This window comes from Ambystoma mexicanum, chromosome 2p (assembly GCF_040938575.1).
Source record: "Ambystoma mexicanum isolate Mex_15411 chromosome 2p, UKY_AmexF1_1, whole genome shotgun sequence".
In the NCBI taxonomy this organism is placed as follows: domain Eukaryota; kingdom Metazoa; phylum Chordata; class Amphibia; order Caudata; family Ambystomatidae; genus Ambystoma; species Ambystoma mexicanum.
This window is the reverse complement of record NC_090923.1, coordinates 159,532,631-159,550,636: the sequence shown is the minus strand read 5'-3', so window position 1 is coordinate 159,550,636 and position 18,006 is coordinate 159,532,631. Positions and strand designations below refer to the sequence as shown.

The 18,006-nt window shown below is 48.7% G+C and overlaps 1 protein-coding gene across 1 annotated transcript in view; it reads right to left on the bottom strand.

The window, feature by feature from the left end:
- Positions 1-18,006, bottom strand: part of CCDC174 (coiled-coil domain containing 174) — a 132,959-nt gene that overhangs the window by 51,468 nt on the left and 63,485 nt on the right. The window contains exon 6 of the mRNA XM_069643414.1: positions 13,313-13,408. Within this exon, the coding sequence (XP_069499515.1) occupies positions 13,313-13,408 (96 nt within the window). The remainder of the gene's footprint in view (positions 1-13,312; positions 13,409-18,006) is intronic.

Genomic DNA, 18,006 nt, shown 5'->3' with positions numbered 1-18,006 from the left:
TCACTCTGCGAGGAAGTGACAGCAACTAAAAACACAGTTTTAAGTATTAACAGCCTCAAAGGACAAGAATGTAAAGGGTCAAACGGAGCACTCATAAGGAATTTCAGAACAAGGTTCAAATCCCAACCAGGCACCTGGAAACACATTAGTGAGTCCTTTGAGAAACTGAGAAATTAAATGAATTTTAAAATAAGAACACTCCTCAGACGAGCGCTTAAATACAGACAGCACCGCCAGGTAACCTTTAACAGTACCCACTTGTAGGCCCCTGTGGGCCAACGAAAGCAAAAAAGACAGAACTACAGGAATGTCTCCTGAAAAAGGATCCACATTCTTAACCCTGCACCAGTCGCAGAACTTTCTCCAACGGCAATGATACAGGGACTTTGTTGCCGGCTGTCTGGCCAAAAGCAACACCTCCATCACGTCTTCAGGGAGGTCCCAAACCTTATACCCCAACCTTTCAGAAGCCAAGCGTGAAGGTTGAGGGATCTGACCTCTGGATGGAGAACCTGATCCTCTCCCATGAGAGCAGGTCGTCTCGGTAGGGAAGACGACGTGGAGGGCAGATGGACAAGTCGAGAAGGTCCGGGTACCACGTCCTCCTAGCCCAAGCCGGAGCAATGAGTATCATCCGGGAACCGAACCTCGGTAACCTCCGCAGCACTTACGGGACGACGGGGACTGGAGGAAACGCGTACAGCAGTGGGAAGGACCACTCCACCATGATCGTGTCTCCTAAGGCTCCTTTCGGAGGAAATTCCCGCGAGCAGAACCTTTCGCACTTCTGGTTGACACAGGAGGCGAAGAGATCCACCTGAGGGGTCCCCCAAAGGGCGAAAATCTCCAGGAGAATCTCCTAAGCCAGCTCCCACTCATGAGAGATCGCGCTCTGCCTGCTCAGAGCGTCTGCCGTCTTGTTTTCGTCTCCGGCCAGATGAACTGCCGAGATCGAAATTTCCTGCTGGATGGCCCAGAACCAGAGCTGCATCGCCTCCCTGCACAGAGGAAGTGACCCTGCCACCCCCCCCTTTTTGTTGAAGTAGTGCATGGCCACTGTGTTGTCCGTCAGAATCAGGACATTCTTTCCTCTCACAGTCGGCAGAAAAGCCTTCAGGGCAAGCCTGACGGCCCTCAGCTCCAACAGATTGATATGGAATCTGGACTCCCAACGGAGACCAACGACCGTTGACTGTCAACTTATTGGCATGAGCTCCCCATCCCGTGAGGGATGCATCCGTCACGATCATCACCTCGGGCCAGGGTAGCCAAAATGGCGCCCCCCTCATCAGATTGCCTTCAACGGCCCACCACAGAAGGTCCTGGGCGACCGAGGGCGGCACCTGAACGGGGTCCGACATCCTGCCGGAGGACTGTGACCACTGCATCTTGAGAGCCCAGTGCAGAAATCTCATTCGCAACCTGGCCTCTGGCACCAGAAGAATGCAGGATGCCAGGAGGCCGAGCAACCTCAAGAACTCGAACGCCGGGAGACTCTGAGCATGTTGAAACTTGTGCACCATCTGCTGAATGTGATGAGCCCTCACCTGGGGAGGAAAACACTGCCCCAGGGACCTGTCGAGCACTGCTCCGATGTACTGGAGCCGCTGAGTTGGCGTCAAGTGGGACTTCTTTAAACTGAGGGAGAAGCCCAGCTTATGAAGGGAGTGGCAGGTGACGGACAGATGATCCAGGACTTGCTCGGGAGACCGCGCCCTAATCAACCAATCGTCCAGGTAGGGGTAGACGTGAATCCCCCCCTTTCCTGAGATACGCTGCCACCACCACCATGAGCTTGGTGAAGACCCTCGAGGCAGAGGTCAATCCGAACAGCAGGAACCGAAACTGAAAGTATGAGTCGCCAACCGCAAACCTCAGGTACTTCTTGTGCTTGGGATGGATCGGCACATGAAAATAAGCGTCCTTGAGGTCAAGAGACACCAACCAGTCCTGAATTTGAAGGGCCTGGAGGACTTGAGAAAGAGTAACCATCTTGAACTTGTCCTTCCTGAGGAGCTTTTTCAAACCGCGCAAGTCCATGATGGGTCTCAATCCCCCGTCTTTCTTGGACATCAAAAAATAAGGGGAATACCATCCCTTGTTCCTCTCCACTACAGGCACCAGTTCTATGGCACCTTTCTCCAGCAGGGATTGTATTTCCTGGGCAAGGAGCGGATCCAGACTCTTCACAGAGAGATTCCCTGGTGGATTGTCGTGAGGCCTCTGCCGGAAGACAATAGCCGTGGGCTATGATCTCTAGAACCCACACATCTGAGGTAATGGCACGCCACTCTACAAGATGCGGCGCCAGCCTTCCCCCCCAACCGGCGAACCATGGGACATGGCCTCATGACTGAGCTGAAGCGGCTGCAGCAGTGCCTGAGGGCAAAGAGGCAACTGCCCGAGCGGCCATAGCACCTCGAGTACCCTGTTTTACACCTCTGGCACTCCTACGGTGGCCCCTTTGACTTGCAGCCCCTCTCGTTTTACTAAAGGATGAGTAATATCGAACGGAACCTCCCCTCCATTGCTGTCCCCTAGGACGAAAAGGCGGAGGTTGGCGAACTGCAGTGCTCAAGGACTAAGCTGCAGCTTTGGAGGTCTGCAACCTCTCAAGGCTCTCGTCAGCCTTGCTGCCAAAAAGATGTTCACCATCAAAGGGCATGTTGAGGAGCCGGGCTTACACATCAGGAGCAAACCCCGACTTCTGCAACCACGCAAACCTCTGTATTACGGTGCTCGCTGCCATGGACCGGCTGACGCAATCAACCATGTCCAGACCCGACTGAACGGATTCACACATGGAATCCTTGCCATCCTGCATGATAGCAAGAAAACCATCCCGTTCCTCCCCTTCGGGAATATGATCAGCCGCTAAGGAGATACAGTTCCACAGAGTGTGTGTGAAACGAGACAAGGCAGAAACAGAGTTGGCAGCCTGCAGCACCATACCCCCAGAAGAAAACACCTTCGCCCAGCCGTCAAAATGTTTGTCGTCCCTATCAGGAGGGATTGTAGGGTACGACGCCTGCTTTGCGGGGGCCATAGCCGCCTGCACCACCAAACTCTCCGGAGTAGGGTGCGTGGTCAAGTAGCAGTGGTCGCCAATGGCTGGGCGATATTTCTTCGGCAAGGACTTGCTCACTGCCGGGAGACTCTCCGGAGAAGTCCAAGCCGCAGCCACCCTTCTCTGCAAGGCCATATGGAATGGCCGCACCGGGTCAGTTGGTGGACCTTGGTCGAGGATATCAGTCAGGTCATCCTGCTGAAAATCCCCAACATCAGGCGCCGTTATGAGGACTCGGCATGCGTGCCAGGCTCAGGCCTACCAAACTCCGCCTCCGGAGAGGTGTCTAGACCACTGGCGTCGTGCAATGACTGACGCAGGTCCTCATGTTGGCTATGACCAGAAAGGGGGCCATCAGGAACCTCTGCAGGAACCTCACCTTCCTCAGACCCCTCATCCACCTCAGAACTATAATCCAGAGGCTGGAAGGAGGGTACAGAAAAAGGAACAAAGACATGTTTAGCCTTGGCCAGAGCCTTTCTGGGGGGTTCCACCGTGCCACGGGGAACCTCCGACAAAGCTGCCTCGAAAGGCGTCGATGGAATCGGCATCGACGTCGAGCGTGGCTCCGACAGCTTCGACACAGGCCTCGAGGGCGGAGCCCCGAGCGTGTCTCTCGAAAGCCTGGGTGCCGATGGCATCCACGACTTCCTCGGAGGTGGAGCCTCTAGAGAGTCCGTCGACAACCTCGGAGCCGCAGGCGTCGATGTCTTCTTCGAAGACTTCACAGGTTCTCGCAGTCTCAAGGGCGTCGAGGACCTGGAACGGGCATGTCTAGAGCGACCATCCTTGTCCGACCGGGACCTCGAAGGCACCCGGTGGTCGCGACGACTGCTCGAGCCCGAAGGCGTATGAGCAGCGTCTCTAGAACTGTCACGGCCGGCGTCTTTCGACGGCACGGACGGACCAGAGCCCTGCGATTGGAAAATCGTCAACATCTCCTTTCGGAAGGAATCCCATTCCTCAGAAGTGGAACGCTTGTTGGGACAAGCAACACGCCGACGGGTGGAATGCTCGGACGAGGACGGGGAAGGCAACCTGTGACGGCGCTTCCTGGAGTGCCTCATAGAGGCAGAGGAATGGCGGGACCGACTCCCAGACCGAGAACCCCCGGACTCACGACGACGATGCAGAGAGTCTCCTCTCGAATCATCCATCGAAAGACCAGTGGAACGCGACTTCCAGGGCTTGGCCACCTTACCGACCGACAGCTTCTTCTTACGCTCCCGCAAGGCCTTCGATGTGAGCGATTGGCAGTCGACACAGTCATCCGTATCGTGGTCCTCCCCGAGGCACCAGAGGCAAGCGTCGTGCGTGTCCGTCAGCGACATCTTGGACCCGCACAACTGACACTTCTTAAAACCGGACCGCGGGGTGGAAGAAGCCGAAGACGACATACAATATCGTCAAGGAAGAAACAGGTTCGAAGAACCGAAAGAACAGGATTCAGTAGAACCGAGGCGCGCCGAGATCTCCGAAGCGAACACGTTCGCGGTAAAAACGGAACTGAGGCTACGGGCATCGTGCGTCCTACTTATAACATCCGGTGACATCGGCTCGACGGAGGCCCTCGAGGACAGCGTATCGACATCATCGACGCAGGACACAAAGATTTTCCGAAGCAGCACAGCTGTGGTGATTACGGTCATAGATAGGGAATACGTCGGAGGACCCAATCCCCCTCGAACAACTTCTTTATTTCAAAGGTTTGGGGTAATTTATCCTTTTACCATTTGGGCTGCTTCTCATCTTTGGTAGTGTGATTTAACCCTACACTATGTTGAACTCAACTTACCTGCATTGGCCTTACAGCTTGTGCTTTTTAAAAGGTGACTCCTCTTGAATTCCTGCAATTTCCATTTGACACACTGACTATTTAAGAACATATTTCTAAGAAGAAGAGCATCAGAACTTTGACTTTGCCTATCCTGGCTCCCTAAAGGCCTCCTTCTGATTCTATTGGCTTTGGCAGTGTGCGTTCCCTTCCAGATTTTAAATGTTGAACACTTTAATGCTGGGATAATAGACTGCCTAGATCCCTTTGGGAGAATCCAACTGTACTTAAACCCGAACAGTCTGTTCTGATCTAACTCTAACCTTTCCTTCCTTGAACAACTCAATATTGCAAAGGTGATACTATATAAATGTTATACTGAGCTCAAATGATGTCACCTCTGGGTGCTGGAACATGTGTAACATATGAATGAATTACTCACCTGCTTTATTGTTCCCTTTTTTAATTGAATTGAATCCTAACTTGGGATTAATGTTAGAGCCAATTACTGCTTTTTAAAGATTGCTTTAAATATTGTTGTGTATAAATACATTATTTACTGGTTTCATTGCACAGTTCTACAGCTCACATTACCCCTCTTAAACTTGTGTAATACAGGACTATATTAAGAGGTGGGTTACCTATTACGAAGAGATAAGTCTTGTGTAGTCCCACACCCGTTGGAATGCACTAATTCTTACCTAACCAGTGCAAAGAAATATTTACCACAAAAAAATCTGTTTTACAGTTAAAATCGGTTTACTCACTTATTAAATACTCCCATTGGCAATGGAACTTATTTTATTTGCTCCCAAAAAAAAGAAATCAGTTTACTCACATATTTTAAAAAAAATGGAGAGTAAAATACTTCCACTTTAAAACCTTATCTGGAGCACTGGAAAACAGCGATGGCCACCGCATTCAAATGGAGGAGAAATAAAGCTGGTCCTGCAAGATCGCTCCACGAGCTGCGAGTGCTGCAACAGCAGAGGTTGTGTTCTTGTTTCACCAATTTAAGGTCTGCAGAGTCCCAAGTCCGAATTGTGGATGATGACCGATGAGGAAGCTAGTCAGCGCACTGGACGGTTCTGGGACCCTTCCGTAGGCTTCCGGTGGCTGGATCCTCAAGCAGGGGTTGAGACTGGCTGTTCCCACAGGGCCAGGAGTCAAAGCACCAATAAAGTAAAGTTAGATCAGCAGAGGAGCAGTGTATTGCAGGAATGGTTGAAGAAGTCAATGCTGAATGGCTGCAACAATGAGTACCAGTTCTTCAGTCAGATACCCTTCTTCGAAAGGGTCTTGGCTCCGCAATATATGATATGATATGGCATTTATAATGCGCCTATACACAAGTGTTTCAAGGCGCGACGAGGCAAGGGAGGGGAACAGAGGTAAAACAGACAGCGATCTGACTAGGCCAGGTGACACTGAGATCGCGCAAATGCAGGGGAGGGGGTGAGGTAAAAAGTGCGAGGGGGAACGGGGAGGGGCAGTGCAGTACATAGGATAAACAGTAAATCAAAACAATAAGAACAATAAGAAGAAGTGCAGACATCAGTCAGGTGTCAAGTGCTGGTAGGGGGCTGTAGGGATACAAAACAGCCCCAGAGTGCAAGGGTTGCCAGGTGGGCAGTGCAGGTGAGCAGCTGGCAGGGAAGGGACCTCAGCCCGACAACAACAGTAGCCAGATGACCAGTGCAGTTTCAGTTTCAGCCAGTAGTTCAGCAGGGGAGAGGAGAAAAAGCAGAAGCAAAGAGGAAGGTCTTAAGGTGCTTTCGGAACCAGAGATGGTTCTCCTCAAATTTCAGAGAGGCAGGGAGGATGTTTGAGAGGGTGGCCCCAGCCGAAGAAAGAGGTCTACCACCAACTTGTTGCTTGGAGAAGCGACTGAGCCTGAGGGAGTTGGAGGCGGATGAGCAAAGAGTTCAAGAAGGAAGATATTTAGGAAGAGAGCGTTGAAGGTATTGAGTCCTCATGCCCCAGAAGACCTTGTGGAAAATGCAGAGGATTTTGAACTTAATACTCACAGCCACTGGGAGCCAGTGCAGAGATTTCAGTCCTGGAGACATATGATTCCTGGACTTGAGACCAAGGACAAGTCTCGCAGTCCTGTTTTGGATGAGTTGCAGAGGGCAGAGAGTGGAGGCAGACAGATTCAGAAAGAGGCTGTTGCAGTAGTCCAGCCTAGAGAGAACCAGAGTTCGAGAGACAGTGTGCTTCTGGGGGAAGGACATGAAAGGAAGAATACCTGTGAGGATGTAGCTGGTAGTTTGACTTCTTAGAGACGTCATAGATGCGAGGAGAGAAGGAGCGTGTGGAGTCGTAGATGACCCAGAGGGTTTTAGCCTCACAGGTGGGAACAGGAAGAAGGCCAAGAGAGGCCGACCAGAGAGTAACAGGAAAGGAGGGAGCGGGTGTGCCCATGAGATTTTCAAGCTTACTGGCATTAAGGCAGAGATCATTGGTGACACACCACTCCTGGATAGCAGACAGACAGTCAGAGATGGGAGAAGGAGAAGAGGTGGCTGAAGGGAGCCTGAAAATGAGCTGTCACCCCCATAGCACTGAAAGTTGGGGCAAAGAGCGGCAATGCAGTGGGCAAGAAGTGCCAGGTATTGGATGAACAGCCAGGCAGAGAGGTTAGACCCCTGGGGAACACCACAGGTATAGATAGAGATAGAGGAGAGGAAGGACCCAAGTTGGACCTGGGAGGGTCGAACGGAGAGGAAAGAAGCCAGCCAAGCCAGGGCCTGATCAGTGATACCCAGGTTATCACAGAGACGGTTGAGTGGGATGGCATGGTTGACCGTGTCAAAGGCAGACGAGAGATCAAGTAAGCGGAGGACTGTGATGCTAGAAATGCATTGGAGGGACAGGGCCTCCCTGTCCTTGTCCTCTTTTTCATTTGTGTTCTGTATTGTTTTTTTCCCAGAAGTCCATGTGGGACTCCTTGCAGTGCAGCTCTTCCTATTTTTGGTTTGGTGTACAGACCCATGGGATACCCTTATGGCACCCATGGGTGGGGGTACAACCCTGTGGCCCTATTGTATGTTTTTGGGCACCTTTGTGTGGCCCACAGAGCAGGGTATGGCCTAGTGGCAGCTTCATGCTGAATTTGACAGGTGCTCCGAGTATCCTCTATTTTGGGATACACAGGCCTGCCATTGGAATCAGTTGATTCCTGATAGGAAACAAGATGGCTCCTGTGGCCTCTTGCTTTCTATTTCCCGTTAACTTGTTTTCCCAAAGACCTGGGAAGCCCTGACTCTGTCCCTTGCCCCTGACTGGCTGTTGGGTGGAAGTTCCATATATGGTATTGTAGTGAAGTCCAGGCCAGACTGGCTGGAGCCTTCCCAGTGACTTATATGTTATGGGTACACCCTGTGGGTGGGACCTGGGTGAATGGAGTGTGTGACCAATATGCACTTCTTGTTGTGGATGTCTGGTTTCTGGTATGAACCACAATGACTGAGACAGCCCTGCCCAAAACTGGTATGAATAAAGTGTGTAGTGTTGAATGGCTGGGTACTTATCCCAATACACATTCCTTGTTGTGAGTGTCTGAGTCAGAGGAGAATGGCCTGAATGCACTGTATGCCTGATTGGCTGACTGACTGCGGAATGCCCTTCTGAGTGATTGGTTGCCTGAGTGTGACAGAATGAATGAGAACAGAACTGTATATCTGGGGGCCTCTCAATGCTAGAATTTGTTCAGAAGCTGAAGTCGAAACTGATGCTTGTTCTCGACCACCAAACTCGAAGAAGAAGGTTAACCGCTGTTACCTTCACCGCAAACTAAAAGCTGCTGTGACGTCGAGGCTGATCCAAGAGAGGACCTGGTTAGGAGACCTCTTCCCGAGCTACCAGGGAACATCGTGCACCGCTAACCTTTGCTGAAGCTCCCTGGAAGTCAGACCCTTGACAGGCTGCCAACCGGAGACGGGGACCGCCGAGGAGAACGAAAGGAAGCACCAGACATTCCGTCCACCGTCGTCGACCAGGGTTGGCAGGTTTGCTATAACCGTTGGAGGTCCGTCGAAGCCGTGTTGCCCAGAAGCGGGGACCGCTTGACGCCGTGCCGACGACGACCAGAGCCGCAACACTCCATTGATTAAGACATTTGAATCGAAGGAACTTCTCGAGGCTGCTGACGCACCAAGGAGAATCCGCTGGTGGGTTTCCCGCCACCCGAATACCGCAGAGACGCCAGACTCCTTGACGCCCTTACTGGGCCAAGTTCTTCATAGACTCTTTGCGGTCCCGAACTATCGACATCGAGGTGCCCCGCACGCCTCCTCCTTGCAGGACGTCTTCGACTCATGGTCGACGAGACCCGCCAGGTCCGAAGCTGCCACCTCAACGCCATCAAACTTTTCATTGAAGATCCTCAACGCCAAGTTCACTTTCTTCGAGGCCCATCGACGATCCGTGGCTCCTGCTTTAACAACACAAGAAGGATCCCTCAACGCCTCCTCGAGGAACTCTACTATTCCAGGTACATTTGGGTGGTAGAAACACTTTAGAGGGAAATAAGACTAATTGAACAATATATGGACTGGGCTTGTAGTATATCTTTATTTTACAGGTTGTGCAGGTGGGGGGGATCTCCACACAGAGCTGTGTCTAGGTAACAGGGCCAGTAGTCTGCCAATTGTTCTAACCAACTGCTTTTCCTCCTATGTCTATTGTTGGTTACTTTTATTAATTGATTTGTGTGACATTTGACCAGAGTACAGTTGATGCACTTTAATGAAATCTGATAATAATTGTGGTACCACCTAGAACTGTATATATTTGCCATTGTAGATTAACTGAGCACAAAGTGAGTTATTGTGACTGTGTATATAACCTTGAACCTTAATTATGTAAAGGCTGTGTTTTCACTAATACAGTGTGTTGACATTCCTTTGTGGGTGCTTGGGGACTACACTGTACTTAAGAACCAGCCTGCATCACCTCCTGAGAAGCTAGGCCTTGATTGCTCTCCCACATTTACCAAATAGAGAATCTTGGCTGGGGTCATCTGTGCCTCTCCTCTACCATATAGAGAGCAGGAGTACAGACACCCCCCCCTCCAGTCTTTACAAGGACACAGGGGGTGTTGGAATCAAGGTTGGAGAGCAGGTCTTCACGGATGGTCAGGAGAGCAGTTTCCATGCTTCTGGCAGCTCTGAAGCCAGACGGATGGTCATGGAGACAACAGACAGATTCAGTGTGTAGATTAAGCTGGGAGCTGGCCAGTTATTCCAGGTGTTTGCCCAGGAAAGGAGTGATGGAGATTGGGCGATAGTTAGCCAGGCAGAACGGGTCGACAGAGGGTTTCTTAAGAAGAGGGTGCACAAGGGAGTGCTTCAGGGGGTAAAGGAAGACAGTGGCGAAGGAGTGGTTGCAGAAGTCAGCCAGAGCAGGAGCCAGGGTGTCAATGTGGTCCTTGATGGTTTTGGAGGAACAGGGGTGAACCTGTTTTGACGAGACTTTCATAGATCAGACTTGTCTAGAAACCTCGTCTGTGGAGAACAGGGGAAAGGCAGAGGAGGGAAGAGAGGTGGCTGAAGAAGAGCCAGAGGAAGAACAGGGAGTAGAGGGAGGAAGGGGAGAGGAAGAGAGAGAGGACAGGATGTCCTGAGTTTTAGAGAAGAAATGAGAAGCCAGAACGTTGCAGAGGACCTGGGAGGGGACAGAAGAGGTACAGACTGCAGCACGATTGGCCAGTTCCTTGCAGATTTTAAAGAGTTCGGCCGGGTTGTTAAATGCCGCAGAGACGCAGGCTTGGATGTGTGCTCTCTTCTTGGTGTGGACAGAGAGCTGGTAATGCCTTTGGAGCAGGCGGCAGGCCAGTTTGTCAGAGGATGTACCAGACGCACGCCATTTCCTCTCAGCCACCCTGCACTTGCGTTTAAGGGTTACAAGGCCTGAGCCGTACCAGGAGTGGCACTTGGCTTTGGGTTAAAAGCGGATACTCATTACAGGGGCAAGAACATAAATGATTATCAGAGATAGAAGAGTGGTGCATGGAAAGGGCTGTATCAGGATGTGAGTCAGCCAAGGGGGGAAGGGGGAAGTGAGAAAGTGGCGGCGAAAGCCTCAACATACACTGGCGTCATGGGTCAGATAACCGAGAAGGTGGGTGGCAGTGCTGGAGGTGGTTTGGCCTGAGGGGTAAAGAGGGTGAGCTGGGAGGAAAGGAGAAAGTGATCACTCCAGGAGAGAGGAGTGGTGGGAGGGATAGAAAGGGGAAGGTCTGCAGAGATCAGAACATCCAGAGTTTGCCCTGCAGAGTGAGTCGGGCCAGAGAGGAGAATAGAGAATGAGAGAGTTGCAGAGGTCGCGAAAGAGTCCAGAGGAAGGACAGGAAACATCCAGGTGGATGTTAAAGTCTCCAAGAAGGAGGAGTTGAGTGGTTGAGACAAGGAGGGAAGAGGAGAGGTCCGCCACAGAGAGCAAGGAGGAGATCTGACCAGGAGGCTGATAGATGGTAGCCACAGTAAGGGAATGACCAGGAGAGAGCCAGCACACGAGGCATTCGTAAGAGGAGTAAGCCTGCGTAGGAATGACAGAGGCAGGGATCCACTCAGGGAAAATCAGGGCTACACCCTCGCCGAACGGTTGGATCTGGGCGCAGAGAGGATCTTGTAGCCATCAGGGAGGAGAGTGTCAAAGCTCGTGACCGAGCTGGCCGTGAACAATGTCTTGGTGAGACCATGGACATCAAGGTCAAGTTTTTCCAAGAGACGGCAGATACCAGAGGAGTGTTTGACAGCAGAGCGAGGGTTGAGAGAGGCAATATGGAGAAAGTTGCCGCCCTTGAAAGACTTCTGGGGAGGGGTACAAATCAGAGGTATGCCCTGTGGAGGTGTAGAAGTAGCCAGGGGGGGGCAGAAGAGGAAGGCAGAGAGGGCAAGGTAGCCAAGGAGGAGACAGTAGGGGGAGACAGGGAAACCGTGGGGGGCGGGGGGAGAGGGGACAGCTGGAGAGGAGAGGAGAGGAAATTGATGAGGCGCAGGAAGCGTCTATCAAAGAGGAGAAGGTTGGCCTAGGGGCCTTGGACCAAGACGGTACCATTCAGGTAAACATCAATGATGACCTTAGAAGAGTCGAAGGAGGCCAGGAGGGCCTCCCACCGAAAGCCACCATTGATGAGAGAAGAGAGAAAGGAGAAAGCACAGAGACCATATGAAGAGTCCATATGCCTGGTGACGGAACGACAAAAAGGATGTCGTGAGAGTTTGCCTGCAGGCGCAGGTATACGTGTCAGCGGTAGGGAGGGCTGTGTTGGAGACCAGGATGTCCTTTTTAAACTTCTTCCTACCATATTTAGTGAGAAGAGCAGGATAGTTGATAGAGAAGCAGTTAAAAAAGATAGGAGAAACGGAGAGCACCAACAAGAAGGTAGGGACTGAGCTATGGCTGCAGGAGGAGTCCTTTTATCCTGAGCTTTAATCAGCCCCCAAGCCCACAAATGGTAAGGATCAGCACCATTCAAACTGGCAGCGGCTCAGCCTTCGGCCACCACATCTGCACAGCAAGAGAAACTTCGCAGGATTTGGATTGGGACCAGACAGTCCAAGACACCACATCCACTAAACACATACCGCTGCTTTGCCCGCGAAAGCTGAGTCTTTTCCTGTGAAAGCTCTTTCCATATATGGCACCGCATCCCATCCCATAGAGGGCGCAAACATGCCAAAAGACAAGATGGCTAAACAACAGCCGGAAATCTCAACACACTGCCTTTTTAGACTATATGGTAAGGCATTAGGCAGAATGTAAAAGCACATGCAAGGTAGTCAAAAAGCACAGTAAAAAATATTCACCTCCATCAAACCCATCCTATATACATTATGCAAGTAAGCCAAATATCACAAATGTAAAAGAAACAGGGCTACAAAGTATCCCTACTGCACTGCAGTGTAAAACAAACCAGGAATTTTATAATGGGCTACATGGTCCACCAGCGCCGATATTCATAGCACTCAGCCCAAGTAGATGAGCTAAGCAAAGTAATTCAAGCAAAAAAGGCTTTACTTGCCTTCAATAGTCAGGACATGATGAAAACCGCAGCAACACAAAACGTTGGAGGGGCCTATATAGGTCTATGAAGGGAAAGCAGCAAAAATAGCAAACCAGCACTTGTCCAAAATAAGAAGGGAACAAATGAATTCTTGCACAATTTATAAGGTATCAGAAACAGATGTCATATAGTTTGTATTGTTCCTAACAAGTAAGCTAATAATAATTCAATGTTAATCTGCAAAGTCTTGCAAATCTTACTCCAGATGTTTTGCAGCCATGTTCAACATACTTATGTTCAACTGTCCTATCAAGGGTGGATCCTGCATTGTCTTTTGACACCTACATTTGGATCGAGTCAGAGCGGTTTTTGATTCATTCACCAGAAACCCTCTAATATCATATCTCACAGCATCCTTCTGTCCTGTTCAGTAAGAAGTTCAATTTGAAAAAGAACACACCTCTTTCCTTTAAGTTCCTTATCCATTTTCAGCAGGATCGGCAGGTCTTTCTTCATACAGCGCCTGGATCGACCTAGCGTGTCTTCGTAATCCACCCTTCACAGGAGAGAAATTAGGAACGCTAATTTAGATCAATTTTATTACAAGAAGGACAACAAAACATCAAAATAATAATTTTCAAAACAGCATTTCCATGTTCTGTTGAAATAAAATGAGCTAAAATTGTTTTTTCCTACACACATGCAGTCAGCAAACAGGAAATTCCCTCTAAAATCCAGTATCCTGTCTAAGAGAGGAAAAGGTACAGGACATTACCCATGAGTCACCAATGACAATATGCATGACGAGTGCGCCGCATGAGCGGAAAAAATAAGAATACAATAATAATAATGTATTTCTTACATAGTGCTACTCACCCATAGGTTTCGGAGCTCTGAAATAAAAGAAGGTATAATTATACCACACCTCAAAAGGATGAAAGGCTGTGTTGAGCCTGCCAGAATTCAAACCTGCCACAGCAGGCTGCGCACAGAGATCAGGGGCAAGCACTTAGATCACGGTGCTATCTGAGTACTGAATGAAGACACTGCACTTAAATCTCAGTCATATGGAACACCGTCGTTTAGGGCCTCATACATGCAGCTTTGGTGGTTAGCTACTGCATTGCAAAGATTTATTTTTTTATTTTTATTTAATTATGGACTTTCGGAATGCGCTTCTTCTATCAGAAGGCTGAGTAAGTGTTTGTAGGGTGTTTGTAAGAAAGAGGGGGTCAGACAATGTTGAAAGGAGTGAAGACCAAACATGGTAAGGTGGGGATCGCGCACACAGAGTAAAACATGTGCCTTAAGCACTGTTGTGAATGTCAAACGATCATGCTCAAGGTGAAGATGTAGTGGTAAGTTGTAGCAGAGGGTTTCAACACATTTTGGTCTGTCTGCAGGGTGTGTATACCTTGGATAGGTAGAGTGGTGGGTTAGGTATACTCCAGCAACGGGGTTAAGAGTTAATCCAAGTGCTCATCAGTGATATGAATGCCGATTGTCCCCAAGAAATCCTGAGTCGGTCAGGGCACTTGATATACTTTTTTTTATCCTATGCGAGTACTCCCTTGCCCTGGAGAAAGACGGGGAAAAACTATTGGTTGATAGAAAATTGGCCAAATATAGGTAGGGTACTCGGGGAGGCTCAGAGTACCATGTTCAAATTCAGCTTGGTGCTCGAAGGCCAGACATGGTTGCCTGCGAGATATCAGTAGACCAACCTTGGCCCATATTTAACATTGCAACGCTGTTAGGTAAGATTTTCATATTTGTGATACATCTTCCAGACGTGTGTCAATTCCAGAACTTTTTGTCTGGACTTGGGGATTATTTCCCCTTGTCCCTAGGTGAAGGGGAATCTTTTTCCACTTATGTCTCTCCATACTGTATGATTAGTGTTATAGTTTCCTATAACCTTTGGGCTTAGGCTGGGTTGCCCCTTTGAGCTTCCCTGTTAATTTCTCTTTAACGTACTTGGGTGAACTACTAGTCTGAAGGGCTAAAGAGGGATTTTCATCCCCTTTCCATTGTACATAGTGAGCCAGCAGACCCCACCTTATGCGGAGTGCTGGGGGAATACAATGCATCCCCTTTCTTACTTGCCCAGTAACATTTTTGTTACAGTTGCACGTTTACTTGAATGGCTGGTGGCAGTGATTTTACCTTAGTGATTTTTTAGTCTTATTACTCGCAGGCTGTTAAATCAGCCTCGGTAATGCACAGAAGGGCATCCATTCTGCTAGAATAGTAGGCTCCTCTTTTCACCATTTCTCATATGCTTGTTTTTTTCGGAGTTCTTCTCCCTGCCATTATAGGCGGGAACGACCTCAGTGGAAGTTTTATCTTTCGCAGGAATCCTTTGTATCTCCCCTCCCCGAGGCTCCAGAGTGGCTGAGAAGGCAGGAAGCGAGGGAGGAGTCCAAAACTCTGCAGCCCTCTGTCTTTCACCTTGCATGAAAGGAAACATCTCCCAGTTGGGGGGCTGGCTGTCCTGAATGGACAGAATGATCGCCCCTTTCTGTAAACCACAGGGAGAGATTGCAGAAGTTGTGCTGTAGTTCCTGATAAATACTCCGAGCCTAGAAGATGCTGACAAGTTGACCACTGGAGCTGAAACCGAAGATGAAGAATAAAATGTGTCAATAGCGATTTCCAGCGACCAGAGAGCCTGCTGTGTAACCGGAGCCTGATTAAAACCTTCCTTGCAATCGACCGGGAGTCCGAAAGGCGAGGATTCCTGCCCAGGGGCTGGTGAGATACACTAGTCTTAAGAAGACCTGCATTTTTTGAATTTTTCTTTTTTTTATTGGCATTTAATTGAATACAATTTTTTAGCAATGAAAAAGAAATAAAAGGAATACATAAGTATCCCAACCAGTTCCTTACTAGGTTTTCAGATGGGCCTTCCATCTTTTCCTTAAAACAAATTAGCTGCAAATTTGACTACTGCGATCACATGTCGAGTCTTACTTTCCTCCAGGCCTCCAGAAAAGGCACGTACCAGGCCTTTTTACGCATGTTAATCTTGTAAATACCACAGCTTTATTATTTTCCTGTGTACAATTGCACACAAGTTTGTTAAGACGCAACTCCCGACGTTTAATTTGGATCTGAGTAGATAGTGGGAGGCCCAGACCTTTTTTCCAAAATAAACCTTCCAACTGTGACCATACTATCTCTGGAATGTTAAACATTGCCTCTGCTCCATAAGTCAAGGCAGGGAGCACTTTCGATTCACAGAATGTATATACCAGAATAATCTAAAAGTGGCCACCTTTTCGATTAAATGTACACGCTTTGCTTGCAAGAGCTTTGCTTTTAACTCTTAAGTGGGAGACCATTGGGGCCTCAGATTGGGCGTTGCTAAGCCAAACACCCAAGTACTTAAATGAGCACACTATCAATTCGCTCCCCATCCAGAAACCGTGAATAACAGTTATTTCCCTTGTTTGAATTTCTAAAGCTCAAGATCTGTTTTCTCCTTATTAATTTCAAGACCATTTGACTTGTTGTGAAGTTTGAGAGAGTCCAGTTGACGTTGGAGGCCGGCTGGGGTTTGGTCTATTAAAACCACATCATCCGCATAGAGTAGTCAAGGCAACTGGACTCCCCCCACCGTTGGCGGAAATGCTCTTACTAAGGGATCAGATTGTTTCATGTCAGCCAGAAAAAAGTTAAATAAGGCTGGGGCCATTGGACAGCCCTGTTTAACTCCCTTAGATGTTGAGATTTCATAAGATAAGAGGCCTGGCTGATCCAAACGGACTCTCAATGGTGTACCAGAGTGCATAGCCATTATTGGATCCAGAAATGTTGGACCCATACAATCTCACTTACATGGTTTGTTTGATCCTCAATTGGCATATATCCCACTGATTTTACCAATGACCAGAAGTCCATCTATTAAATTGATTGGCAAATCGTTTTTCTGGCCTGAATGGTTTTTGGGTGGTATCAGCTGGATTGGTGATCTTTTCGCTGAGGGTGAATGGATGAGCGCTAGAGATTTGCAAAGGGAATTTTGCATTGAAGGTTTTAGAGTCTCTGATTACAGGAAACTGAAGCTGGCTGTTGGCGAGATTGATTTTCAGAATAGTCTGAATATGGAATTTCTGACGAGGAATTCATTAGTGAATGAGGGCGGCTTGGCGAGCCGGATTTATAGGCAGGTTCTACTTGAATATAAAGGCAATGATTTGCTGAGGATTGAATGGGGTAGGAGAATTGGGGCGGACATTACTGTTGAGAGTTGGACTAGGATGTGCGAGAATATCAAATTGTGTTCCTTGGGTTTGACAGAACGGACAAGACAAATTAAGATCCTAAATAGGGTCTATTGGACCCCGGAAAAATTGTGGAGGAGAGGTTTGAAGGATGGTCTGGAATGCTGGGCGTGTGTTCAGGAGGATGGTACGATGGAATATATGATGTAGGATTGTGTGAAGGTCCGAGGGTTTTGGAGTGATGTTGGTGAAGTTTGTAATGAAATACTTGATGTGACAATTGATTTTAATTTTGAGACAATCATTCTGGGGAATGATTCCCTCTTGGATGATCTCTCTCAATGCCAAATAAAATGGTTATTTAGAGTGGCTGCAATGGGTAAGAAAATTATCCTTCGAAATTGGAAATCTGTTGCTACGATAAATAAAGAAATGTGGCTGAGTGAGATGCAAGATTTGGCAGCTATGGAGGAACATTTGCATAGGAAGCAGGGCAAGGAAGGTTTGTTACAAAGATTTGGGGGAAATTTGTGGAGATTTATTGACTTTGATTTTGTGGGTGGTGAGATGTGAACAAGGGGTGGGTGGGTTTCTAAGGCTTTGTATATAAATTGTATTCATATGTTCTTGTATTATATGTTGTCTTATGCTTGTGCATTGAAAATACATTTTCAAAAAAATAAAGAAGTTCCTCGTTTTCTTGCCCACGAGTGCCCTGAGCATTGTCTGAATCATTCTGGTACATTTTCAGTTTAACAGAGTAGAGCCAGTTTTTATACTTTCTCTTTTCGATGCAAACGTTATCCAGGTCCTTGGGGAGATTTGATTTTTTGGCCACTCTCACAAGCTTCCTGGCATGTTTTCTTTGATTCACTAGTTCCCCATTGAATGTGTGTCGACTGTTTACAGGCCACCGGGCCCTCTTACT